The sequence below is a fragment of the Melanotaenia boesemani genome, chromosome 23 (assembly GCF_017639745.1).
Source record: "Melanotaenia boesemani isolate fMelBoe1 chromosome 23, fMelBoe1.pri, whole genome shotgun sequence".
Lineage (NCBI taxonomy): Eukaryota > Metazoa > Chordata > Actinopteri > Atheriniformes > Melanotaeniidae > Melanotaenia > Melanotaenia boesemani.
In genome coordinates this window covers 15,988,664-16,001,795 of record NC_055704.1, presented here as the reverse complement: position 1 = coordinate 16,001,795, position 13,132 = coordinate 15,988,664, and the positions used below count along the sequence as shown (strand labels likewise).

Below are 13,132 nucleotides of genomic sequence, written 5' to 3'. Positions count from 1 at the left end.
AGCAGAGGGACTATGTAGGGAGTGGTGAAGGGGAAAAAAGAAAAGAAGAAGAAAGGGGTTGTTTGTGAACAGTGAAGCGTAGTATGATGTGAGTTGTAAACTGGCAGGTGATTGGCTTGTTGGTGTAGCCTTGCAGCTCCAATCCAAACAACTGAAGTAAGCAAACACACTCGCACATGCAAGCACAGATGAGCGAGTATATGAGTGGCATACAGGAGCACAATGTTTATCAGTCCCCAAAGATTTGCAAAGTTTTAATTTCCTTTCTTCTGTGTGTGTGTGTCTGCGGTTGAGGGCACCAGTGACTTCTAAATTCCACTCCATTTCTCTCTCTGCCCTCTGTCTCTCCATCCATCCACAATCTGTCACCTCCTTCAGTCTCATTCAACAAATGTCCGTCACCTGCTCCTCTATTTTTCTCATTAATATAACAGAGGAATATTTCACAAACTAGAGAGTGATTATTCTTGATTGAAAACAACTTTTATTTGCAAGTAATCTTGATATTTTGATTTGTTTATTATTAACTTGAAATCTATTGTCTCCACTGGCTGCAGCACAAATGGTTGCTGAGCTATCGACTGTATGTTCACTCTGCTTTAATACAACTCAATCACTTGTGTGGAAAAGCATTCAAAATGCAGATTCTGAGGTGCACTGCAGCTGCACACTGACTGTACAGAACAATAACAGCAGTCCTGGGTTGAATCAAGCTATTATTGGCGTTCGCCCTGGCTATTTTACTGCAATTATCTCAGAATACAAGCATGAACAAGTTATTGACCAAGGCTAGTGTAAGTAAATGCAAAAAGACCAACAATTTAGCAAGCAGAAAATCAGTACCATGTCAGTACAATGTTGAGAAGTGAATTGAAGAGTTGTGTGCTTTTTACTGTTTTTGTAATAAAAGATCCATGTTAACTCTAATAAGCACCTAGGAAAGGAACCATAATGGTGCCTAGAACCAGTTTGAGTGTAGATGAGTGTATACATGCAGGAGTGATTGAATCCTCGCCTTCATCAGACTAAGATGTTTACATGTAATTTCAAAGTGTGGTCTTGGTCAGATTAATAACAAAAAAAAAAAGGTGTTTTTCTTTACCTTTTCCACCCCCTCCAAGTGTGATGTAAAAGAGCTGACTGGAACTTCATGTTTATAGGGGCATGTCTAAATCACAAAATTGGAAGAGAATCTGAGCAATCATGTTATTGTTATGGAATCTCACTGTTTTTGTTTTCCTCTGGAAACTGCTGTTTGTGTTTTGCTTATGTGAAATCAGAGCTCATCAGTCAGACCTTGGAAACAGAATGGGACATAATGATAGACCTGACGTACTTTTACAGCTCCATACAACAAGATAAAATATGAATACAGCTGTGAGTCATTAGGAAACCTTCTTTGTTCCATCTTTTAAACAAAAACTTGAGAAAACACACTTTACTTGTATATTTTGATTTTAAACTACAACCAAAAGATGTGAATGATACACTAAATGTATTGATATATAACTGTCAAGCATGACATCGTCAACTAAAAACATAAGGCAAATGTAAAATAAAGGTGCATTTAAATGTGTGATAATGACTGAATTATATGTAGTTATCTATATGTAGGGGGGGGGGACTGAATCTACAACCGGGGACAGTGGTTATTTCCCTTTGTGAGGTCAAAAGGGAAAGCTCTCTCAGTCTCACACATTCGCTAAGAAGTGGAGCAAGTGAGCGAGGTGACAGAATACTCTCATTTTTGGGCCTCATACACAGGCTATGACTGTTAGAAAACCTTTAGAAAGTGAATTTTGCATAATATGGAATCGTTAATATTTCATACTGTATGTTCAATCGTAGAGAAAAGAATGTCAAACTGAGCAACAGTGGAAAACAACTGCAAGCTTTAACTTTATTTATCTATGCTGAAAAGAATTTTTAAAAGAACCTGAAACGTTAGCATATGTAATGCACCACCCACATCTCTGTTGACACTGCTGCTGCCTCCTGCTCCATCCATCCATCCATCCACTGCTGCTGCTACTTCAGGTAGAGGCTTTCTCATCATCACGATTTGCAAAATAAAGTTTGTGATGGGAGTCAAGGTGACTCTGTCAAACTTATCTCTACCTCTCCTCCTACTCCATTGTTATGCTTGGTCCTCCTTCCTCCATGTGTCAAGGCCGCCATATTGGCTGAGACACGCAAGACTTTGACTGACAAGAGCTGCTGATCAAAGTCTGGAAAAAGTGTGGGAGTAAAGGGTGGGTGGAGCAGCAGGGGGAAAGTAGGAGAATGGGTGGTGGGTTACGGTGAGAGGAGTCGATTGGGAGAACAAGGTGTGTAAGGGAAGGTAGTGCGTGAGAGACAGGGAGGGTAGGAGGCTAAGGGTGAGCAGAGGAGAAAAGGGAACATGGGATGCAGAGATAGGAGTATTGCAATGTCACAACATCTTTAAACTGCTGCGTTAGCTGTCTGACGGGTCTGATCCCTCCGAAACAAAGCGGCCTGGTGTGAGACTAACGCGATACTCTGACGAATCGACTGTAGACAAGGTGAAAAGGTGATGGTGCTGCAAGTGGATGGAAGATGATAAATGAGCAGGTTTCTTGTTATTTAACAATTACACAAGCAGAATATGATGAACTGCTGCATCTGACTGGTACTTTTAGAGCTTTTTTTTTCACTAGGTTTTATATTTAAATGACACATGCTGTGTATCTATTTCTTTGTGCAAGTCACTGCTTCAGGCTAGGAAAGAGTGCAGGATTAATTTAAACACTGTAGAGCGAGAAATATTATAAAACAATGTAAGATCTCACACAGAAAAGTGATTTATGACAAGAGTCAAATCATGATGCCGTGCAGTAATAAAGGAGTTTTTCAAAAGGTATTTTTTAACACATTTTAAATCAGCTTCAGCCTAGTTTTTACCCCTGTGTAGAGGAGAAAGAAGAGAATTATATCTGTGTGTCTGTGTGTGCAATGATGAAAGTTAGAAAGTCTTTGTGTGTGTGTGACCGGGGTCTTGTCTACAGGGGCCTGTCTTACTGTTTGCAGTGACCATGGGACCAATCATTACTACAGACAGGAGACAGAAGGGAGGCAGGGACAGTGAGGAGGGCCACGTCCCTCTGGAATGACCACAGAATTGCCTCCTTACTGAACTCAAGGGTTACATTCGCATTCATAAGAGGTCACATTCCAAACCTCTGACTCTGGATGGTGAAAGAAGTGTAACTTCTGGATTGAAGTGTAAAAATGGATCAATGCAAAAGCACTTTCAGGCTTTTGTAAAAATGTTTACTAAGGTTAAAAAAAGTGTTATCTGAATACTGTACTTGTAATTGAAAAATTGGAAAGACAGGGAAAAACTAAAGATTTTGATATATAACAAATGTAAAAGTCTTCATCTTACAGAGACGTTGGCAAACTGAGCTATAGTCCAAACTGAGGGTTTTCTCTGCAGAACACCTGCAATTCATATCCCTGTTTCAACACACCTGCATCAAATTAAATGGATCTAACAGCCAATCAAGTTCTGGACAATGACTAGTTAATTTGAGTCAGGTGTGTTGAAGCAGGGATACATGGAAAACCTGCTGGATCGTGGCCCTCGTAGGACTGAATTAATAGCCCTGATAAAGGCTGTTCTGATTCTAATTCTGATTATAAAGCTTCAGGTAACTCTGCCTCGGTCACTTACCTGCTGTAGGGTTGGCCTGGAGCTAGCTCATTTATCCTTTTTTCTCCAAGGGAACCATGTGTGAAATCATTTTCTTAAAGAAACAAAACTGCTATTCTCCTCACATTTATCTGCTTGCATTGGTGTGTTCATCATTCACTTGATTGACGGGTGAAGAATCAACCTTACTGGATAAAAAGAAACTAAAAGGGCTACTGTCCTACAGTTCATAGGTGTTTTATCTGCTTCAACACACCGATTTCAAATGATCAGTTCATTGTCCACAACTTGACAAGAAGCTGTTGGATACATTTAATTTGAATTAAGTGTGTTGTAGGATAGAAACATATAAAACCCGCAGGGCAGTGGCCATCAAGGAATGGAGTTGTCCATCTCTGATCTTGACAAAACCAAGATTGAGAAATCAGGATCAGGTCACAAGTTCAGCTCACGTCAGAAGTCACCAAAAATGTAAGGTCTCACTTTCACACCTATTTGGCCGGCATCCCGTACCCATGAAGTTATTAGCCAAATGCACCCAATTTTCAATCAGTGTTGACAGACTACATACCAGACACAAGCAGGCATACTATATGAGTAATCCTACACTATAATAATACTATTTTAATACTACATACAATTACATATTATATTTGCATTATCTAATTTATTTATGTTTAAAGGAGGTAGTCTTCTTAGAGGCAACAGCACCTCAGCGCCCCATATTAGAACAGCTACATTACTAACTTGGCCCTTAGTCCTGTGATCATATGCTGCTAGTTTCCCATAGCAACTGGAGAGGCAAGCTTTACCAATTAAACCCCAAAGCTACAGAACTCATTACCTGTAGACACGAGAAATTTCAGCTTTCCAAATGCCATTCATTTCTATACCGCTTATTTCCAAGTACTGCCTGGATAGATCTGCAGTCCATCACAGGAAGTAACACAATAAAACAAACAACCACTCAAACTTATAGTCACTCCTATGGAGAATTTTGAAACACCAATCAAACCAACATGCGTGCTTTTGGACTATTGGTAGGACGCCAGGGAACCCGGACAAAACCCAAACATGCAAGGGTAGACTGACCCCAGCCAAGGCTTCAACCAGGAAGCTTCTTGCTACGAAGTTAGTTATGTATGTTTGTTAGTTTTGTATGAAAGGTGCTAAAAACAATCACTTAACTTTAGCTTTGCCACATTCTAACACTAATTAACTCTGTTGTTAATAAGACAAAGGAGCATGCACATCAGTATAAAACACATGCATATTATGTGGCTTCTTGTGTGTGTTCCTTTAATTTATTCAGTTACTGCTGTTTCTCTTGATCTTAGATAATCTTTTTGACCTCTGTTGCAGTAAATTACCACATTATTCCACTGGCAATACGTACATTTAATCACATTTTCCCCCCAGATTTTTTACATGGTCACTAACGATACTTAACAGCTCCCTGCTTGGTAAATTCGACCATCCAAATGAAAGAGAACCATGTTTCAGAACCTGAAAATGTCACGGTATCTCCTTTAACAGTCATGCTAATGCTGCCACACTGAGCTACTTGCTAATTTCATGCTCCACGCAACAGGGATAATTTAGTCCCTGTCTGTCTCTCTGTCTGCTAAGAAAGCATGGTGTGTGTGTGTGTTTCACTCTGAATCACTCCTCCCTAGGTCTTCCTTTCTGCTTCTACCTCTTTTTAAGATTTGTTTTAGAAGGAGGGAAAAACAGAGAGATGGCAAAAGAGAAAAGTGGATGAATGCAGGTAGAAAGACAGATGACAGGAGAAAGAGGAAGGGCCATGTTGCCTTGGATCAGGATAGTGAACAGATGGTTACACTGCAGAGAGAAAACCACAACGGAGACATTACAACACTCAGGTTAAAACCTCCCTAGGAAGACACACACACACATAGTCGCATACACATAGGTGTAGTTGCTTAAGGCATGTTCTTTCTGTTTAATATTAGTAAGAAGCCCAAAAAATACAAACAATAGACATTTTTGCTTAATAAACTTTGAGAGGCTCTGCTCACTGAACATAATATATCATCGCCCAAAATTTCAGCAAAATATGAATGCAGGAAGACAGCATGAAAAGCTAAATAACATAATTTTACCCAATTAAATCTCAACAGGTTTGTGTGTTGTGGTGGTAACTAAGGGTTGCAAGAATATCGTCAGTTCAGTGGAGAGTTGACAGGCAGGGAGAGAACAGCCGAACAGAGAAACAGCACAAGGGCAGAGCTGAACACACAACTGCTTTGTACTTTTCTGTCAGCTCTGCTGAAAGTTTCATGAGTGGAAATGGCCTGTTCCCCCCACCAGGTTAGACTGGAGGTGAGAGACTGTGACAGAGCCTGCCAAAAGAGGTGTATGTGTTTGCGTCTTGCATGAGAGGTTCAGTCCTTTGCATGAGAGGACGCATGCACGTGTGTGTTGAGGCTACAATCCAAACGACATTGTAAAACATCAAATATTTAGCAGATGGATTACAAGAACAAAGTGTACTTGCATTGCAGTCAAGTCACGACAAAGAGACGACACTGTTAAATTATTCATTCTTAGTTTTTCTTAGAGTCCACTTTATACTGTATATGCAGGCATGATGTATCATTTAAGTATATTTGCTTTAAATCACTTGATGAATGAAAGCAACTATAGTTTGTATTTCATCTGACTTGTAAACGTACATGTTTTGTTGTTTGATTGACATTTGAACCTCTGGTAAAAACCACTAAAACTATATTGGTTTATTGTGGTTAATTGTTAAATATATTAAAGAAGTGTGTTTTTAGGAAAATATCTTTTAAAGTGATGAAATCCCTAAAGCTCACAATGAGTCGAGGTGGAAAAAAAACAAAAAAACAAAAGATGTTAGCAAAGATGTAACCCATGCTGTTAAAACCTTTGCTCAAATGTGCAGCAGTATCCAGTGTTTTATCTGGTAACAGTGAGGAAATAATGTGTATGTAGTTGTAATTATTCTATATCGTAAATAAGTTGATGGATAAAGGATTTTTTTTAATTCAGTGTTGGAGGACTGTTACTGTTTTCTAGTTTCCCTGCCTAGAGACAGAATTACAATCAAGTAATCAAGTACATTTTTTCTTGTTATGAATGAAATAAATATTTAATAAAAAATTTTAAAAAGGAAGAATGAGACACCCCCGTTTAGTCTAAACGTTTCATGTTAAGAAAATCATAAGCGACCTGGACCAGGCCTTGGTATTAGTTAAATAAAACCTTGGATTGACAAGAACATATGAAATATTTCACTGTGTTATTAAATATTAAACAAAACCAAGACAAAATGCAGCAGCAGTGTAGGAAAAACTAAACTTTACTGTTTCCCTTGAATTTAAGAAGGCAGTCAGGTACTGCTAATCAGACTAACTTAACCAAATGATCTTCAGTTAGTTTGATCTCTGCTGGTGTTTCACAAAACCAAGGAGGAAAAACAACAATGATCTTAGAGAAGCAATTGCTGCACTTCATACTGTCAAGTACGGCGGTGGAGGCATAATGATTTGGGTTTCTTTGGCAGTCACATGACCTGGGCACCTTACAGTCCTCTGTATACCAAAATAATATGTTAAAGAAAAATGCATCTGAAAAGAATAAAACAATTTAACATACTAGCAACTGCTTTTTAAACTGTTTTTTTTTTCTTTTTTGTTTTGTAATATTAATAAGAGGAAGCCTCGCTTGAATCATGATTATCAGTTAGTTTTCTTTTTTTTTTTTATTTAACAAGTCCATGTTGTCAAGCGTTGCTAGTTTTGGGGGAATGAAGATGATAAATAATAACAGTCTGACAATAGCAACTCGGTGTACGCGCTAAAAACAGAAGAGACGCAGATTTTAACAAACACTCCAGACGTGCCCGACTGTCGATCATCAGCTTGTTGGGGAAGAGGCCTTCGTGCTGGCAAACATGTTAGAATACTGCAGGCACCTACACCGGAAATGATAGATAAACACATCTGGAAATTTGAGTGAAGTACCGGCATCTGGATCATGCATCCATTTGTTTTCAATTGTTTTTCAAAGTTAAGAATCCACACTACACTACACTTTTGTTTTGTTTTTTTCTAATTCCCTTCACTAATTCATTCATAACCAACATGAAGAAGTGGAAAATCAGCTGTAGTTTGTTGACAGTAGGGTTGCAAAGGGGAGGAAAATTTCTGGTAAATTTCTAGAAACATTCCATGGGAAGTTAAGCTGGGGAATTTTGGAAATATGTTTTGAGCCTTCAGGACATTTTTGGTATGTAACAAAATGCTGCTGCATTTTTGTATGTATTTTTTGCACAATATTTACACATATACAAAGACTTTCCTTCAGCATTAGTTTGTGTGAAATGCCTCCACACATCGGATGGCAAATGTGACTTTTTTCTTTAAAATAAGATAACAAAAAAGCTTTAAACACTAATGCAATGGCATGAACAGATATCTAGCCAACAACTGGAGTTTTCTTCAAAATATGTATAAAATAAATTTACCCTATAATATTATGAAAGCTTTGTTGACTTTATGTAGTTGCAAGCTCAAGTCTGGCCTCAGTTCTCCAAGGTTGAAGAAATCACCAGTTCCTGTGATGGAGGAATGCACAGTGCATGTAGGGGGTGTGGCCTCAAAAACCCAGTGTAAAAAGCAGTGTGCTGTGTGCATGTGATTGAATCGCATAGATATTCATCTGTGCTTGCATTAAATCTGGTTGTTTTAGCCAAGATTATGCCACAGTATATTTTCCTTAACTATATTTGAGTTCCCTGTTAAGAGAATAAACCTAAATTTTGTAAATTTCTGATTAATTCCCAGATATTCCAGTTGATTTCCATGGAAAGTTTCCAACCCTAGTGTCCGTTTGACAGACTGGATCTATACTAAGCAAAAAAAAGTAAATAAACAAAATAAAAACGTTTCCAAGATGTCCTCTTAAAACCTCTTTTACCTGTTTCTCCTTTAAATTCCTGTTCACTTAAAAGTCCATGAGAAAGTAGAGCTGTGGTTTGTTGGAAATACGCTGACATGAGATTCCTATATGAAAAGGACAGGTCCACCCTGAACTTAAAGTACCTTAACGTGTTTTAATTCAGCTCAGGTCACTATGTGGCTTTACTTGTCAGTAAGCATCTATGTCATGCTGCCAGCAGTTCAGTCAGAGTTCATAAAGCTTTAGACATCATTCATTAGTTATTTATTATTTCAAGCTATGGTTTGATGTTAGTTAAATAAGTACTTCAGCAAAAAAAAAAAAAAAATCACAACATATCTATGTTTAATTTCTCTGTTTTGAAGTCTTTTACATTTCTGTCTTCTGTAACTTCTACTTTTCACCACATTACCCTTTAGTTCTTCATCTTCTTTTCTAATTTTAACTCATCTCTCCAACCTGAATTTTTCTTCTTTTTCTTACTTTTCTCATAAGGAAATGTTTGACACATTAACAAACGAGAGACGTATACCTAAGCTAACAGATACGAGCTTTTGTATTCCTTGCTTTAAGTCTTTTTTAGTAATCTTTAAATAATATGACAAGAATTTGAAAGAAATGTTGAAGATGGTGAAAACAGTGAGCAGGAGGAATGACAAGGCAGACATTTTCACTAAGATACATGTGGATTCAAACACCCGCACAGCTGGGAGTGTCACCAATAGGGAGTAGTCCTCTTTAAATCCTACTTCAACTCTTCATTCTTGTCCTATCGGCACGTCTCACCTAATCAAACACTCTGATGTGGTCACACGTCTTACACTTTCCACCTCTGCATCAACTGGAAAATCTATTATATGTACTCAGCTCAAGCCCCAGACTCACATTCCAGCATACACACACATTAAATCAATAACAAACATTAGATGTTATTGACAATGCCAACTGAGGTTAACAATCTGGCCTAACTGTAGGGCCGCCTGTTAAGCTCTGTGTAAATGCCACAGGTCAACAGGATCAAGAGGTCCAGATTTGTTTGAATTGTATTAAAATCCTGCAGGCGTTCTTCCTCCGATCTACACATGTAAAGCTCTTGCTAAAGAGAAATTCCTCTACATGGTTGTCACAAAAAAAACTTTATTAACATATAGTTGTCTGATGTGATGCATCATACACACACAAACACACAAAGCACAAATAGGAAAAGCTCAAGCAAATGCACGTTTTCATCATCTGCTTAGAGGGTAAGCAGCTTGATTCAAATGCATTCATTATAACTATATATTATTTAATTTATATAAATATAAATTACCTAGAGTATAAATAGATTTTAATGGGAGTGACTAGATATAAAAAGGCATTATGTAAGGCTATTATAGGCAATAATTTTCTCTTGATGGAGTCCTAATTATAGCAGATCTGAAGAAGCCTCTAACGCAGGAATCAATCTTGCTGTGTCATAGAATATGAAAATGTTTGATTGTAAATTTCACATTTAAATAAAAAATTTTAATTTAAAAAATGTTAAACAAATATTGAAATAATTCAAATTATTTACTTCCTATTTATGTTAATATTTGATATTTATTAATTTAATAATCACAAGCTATTTTAAATATGTCTTAATTAAAAATAGATCAACTCAAATTATTTATGCAATATTTATTAAAATTAATTTGAGTATGCTATTTTTATCCATTTAATATTTGCTAAATGTTTTTTAGATATGTTTAAACATTTACTTGAAAAAAAAATCTAAATATTTCTTACGTGAAAATTGTATTAAATATCTGATTTCTGGAGTTACTTCAATCACTTTTCAAAGGCAGAGTGGATGCACATTAAATTTTGTGATCAAATGTTTTAAACAGGATGGCGATGCAGAATAAGTAGAATATGTGCAATTCACTGAACCAGCATCATCAATGAGGCTGACATCACAACCCTGTGCAAGTGCAAATTTCTTTAAAGCAAAGCAGCAAGTTCTGCTTCATCACTGGCTTTCCATCACATAGCTGCAATCTTTCAATACCTTAACAGAAAGAATTTTATTTTATGACTCATCATACTGTTGCAACATGAAAAGTACGGATTCTAAGGGAATTATTGATGTCATTATCAAGGAATATCCCCGTATTTGAAAACTCATGCCGAGCCAGATGGACAGAAATGAAGCGATAACAAAAATCTCAATAACTGAAGTCTTGCTGCATGTTTTTGTGTGTGTGTGTGCGTGTGTGTTTGTACCTGATAGGTGTCCCACAGTCTAATCGTGCAGCGTAGTGGCAGCTCCCTCATCAGGAGGTTGTTCATCCAGCGGAAGGCAAACTGCAGGTACTCTACTTCGTACTGCTGCATGTGGCGATGCACAGACGCTGCCAAAAATAATGAAAGTAATCTTTAAAAATATTGCTACGCTGAAACAGCTGCAGGCACAAATGTCCTATGGATTTCTTATAAAGAAAAAAGATGCAAATGTTGATAATGAGAAAAAAAAGTTAGTTATAGAAGCAGTGACAGTAACAAGAGTGCAGACAGACAGATTATTTCCCAACTCCCTCCTCTATTAATAACTGCTGTCATCAGTGTCACATTCGTAGCCTTTTCCTCATAATTGAAATGTAATTACAGAGCTATCCAAATTGTCTCAGAAACGCTTCATACCAACCAGGATGAGAAATGGAAATGTAATTGTATTGTTAACCAACGCTCCAGAGAAATTGCATGTCGCTCCAGTGAAGACTGAAGTGCATGTAAAGTAGGTCAGTGGCATCCAGAGGTGAGGACAGAGGCCACGTTTATACGTGATGTATGGAGAGCGTGTTAATTATTTGTCCGACTTTAGCACCCTCAGTCACACATGATAAAAACTACATTTTGTTTGTGTGAAACAAATGACCCTGTCAAAAGAGAAAGGAGAAAAAAAAAAAAAAGTGTTTTGCTTCAGTGTTTTAATGAGGATTTCTCAGGATTCAGGTGAGAGCATTGTGGACTAAAGGTGATTATTTTACTGCAGAAAGAAAACATTCAATCAGAACAATGTGAAGCCTCATAAAGTATTTTTTAAGAGGAAAACTCCCCATAACTGGGCTCTAAGGAAAATATTACTAGTAGTACGGTTGTCACAATATTAAAATTTCAAACTCGATATGGGTACTAAGGATGGTGCTCGATACTCGATACTATTTTCAATACTGTAGGAGGGAAAAAGCTTAAAAAATAAAATCAGTCACATCATCACAAAAGTAACACCACCCTAACAATACAATTAAATATGTTAGTAAATATAAAAAAGACCAATAGCATTGTGAAATAAATGTATTACTTTAAAGCGCTAATAGTTTGTGCAAAGATTTTTTTTAATACAGTTTGCTTATTGTAGTGCCAAAAATACTAAACTAAAAAAGAACAAACTTCAACCTCTACTTTGTGTATTAAGGTGACTCTAGGGTCTCTTGGGGCCCCAGGTAAAATTTCACAGGGAGGGCCCTTCAACCATTATTTACTGTCCTCTTATTACAACAATGACAATAATATATTAATATCATCTTTAAAGACATTGTTGTTTATATATATATATATATATATATATATATATATATATATATATATGGGATGTGTATGACTGATTAGTTAAAATGGTGCATAAAGTCTACAGTTTTTTTGAAAGTGAATTTTTTCTTTAAGAAGTTATGTGTCATTGCACAGGAACAAGGTGCTGTTAACAGTGCTGTTTTAAAAGAAGAGTGTGACCCCTTTGAAAATGGTCAAGCTTGAGAGGGGGAGAGGAAAGCACAGAGAAACTGCCTGTTTAGGAGTGAATGTTTTGCTACCAGCTTTAGCAATAAACACCACACAGCTCTTCTAGTTACAGCAGAGTCCCGTGTCTGCTTCTTCACTGCTGGGTAAAGTGAAGGAAGTTATACTTGATGCTAGCTGCAGCTTCACCCAGGAGTAATCACCCCGCCTCCACCTCGGTGTGGAGGCGGAAAGTTTAACAGCTGTTTCTGTCACAGTTTTTACTTATGGAGGAGGAAACAGACCAGAGTGGCACGATTACTGAACCCTCACAGAAATGTTGCATCAGGAGCAAAAAGACCATACAGAAAGATGAGGACAATAACTGGTTTTGTGGATGCTGAACTTTCCTATTGGTGCGAAGTTCAGCTAACCTAGCATAGCAGCCGCCTCATAAATGCAACCAACCCAGGTTTGATCCCCATGTCTGAACCACTTTCTCATCTACCTGCTGAACAATAAAGGACAGTAGAGCCCACACAATATTAAAAATATAAAAATAAAAAAAAAACACTTGTTTATGGAACACACTATATAAGAATAACATTTCATGCACATTTTATAATTTTCATTAAGAGATTTTTTTTCATTTCAATATTGATGATGTCACGAATAATCCATTTTGAGATTATGAAAGGCCTCACTGAATAACTTTGTTCAGGTATGAGTTGAGTAACTGAATGCTTCATATCATTCAGTAAAGTTTCCATATTC

General features: G+C 37.2%; 1 protein-coding gene across 2 annotated transcripts in view; it reads right to left on the bottom strand.

The window, feature by feature from the left end:
* Positions 1–13,132, bottom strand: part of tbc1d22a (TBC1 domain family, member 22a) — a 130,419-nt gene that overhangs the window by 24,076 nt on the left and 93,211 nt on the right. For both annotated transcript variants that reach the window (XM_041977416.1, XM_041977415.1), the window contains exon 12: positions 10,868–10,995. In XM_041977416.1, coding sequence (XP_041833350.1) covers positions 10,868–10,995 — 128 coding nt within the window. The remainder of the gene's footprint in view (positions 1–10,867; positions 10,996–13,132) is intronic.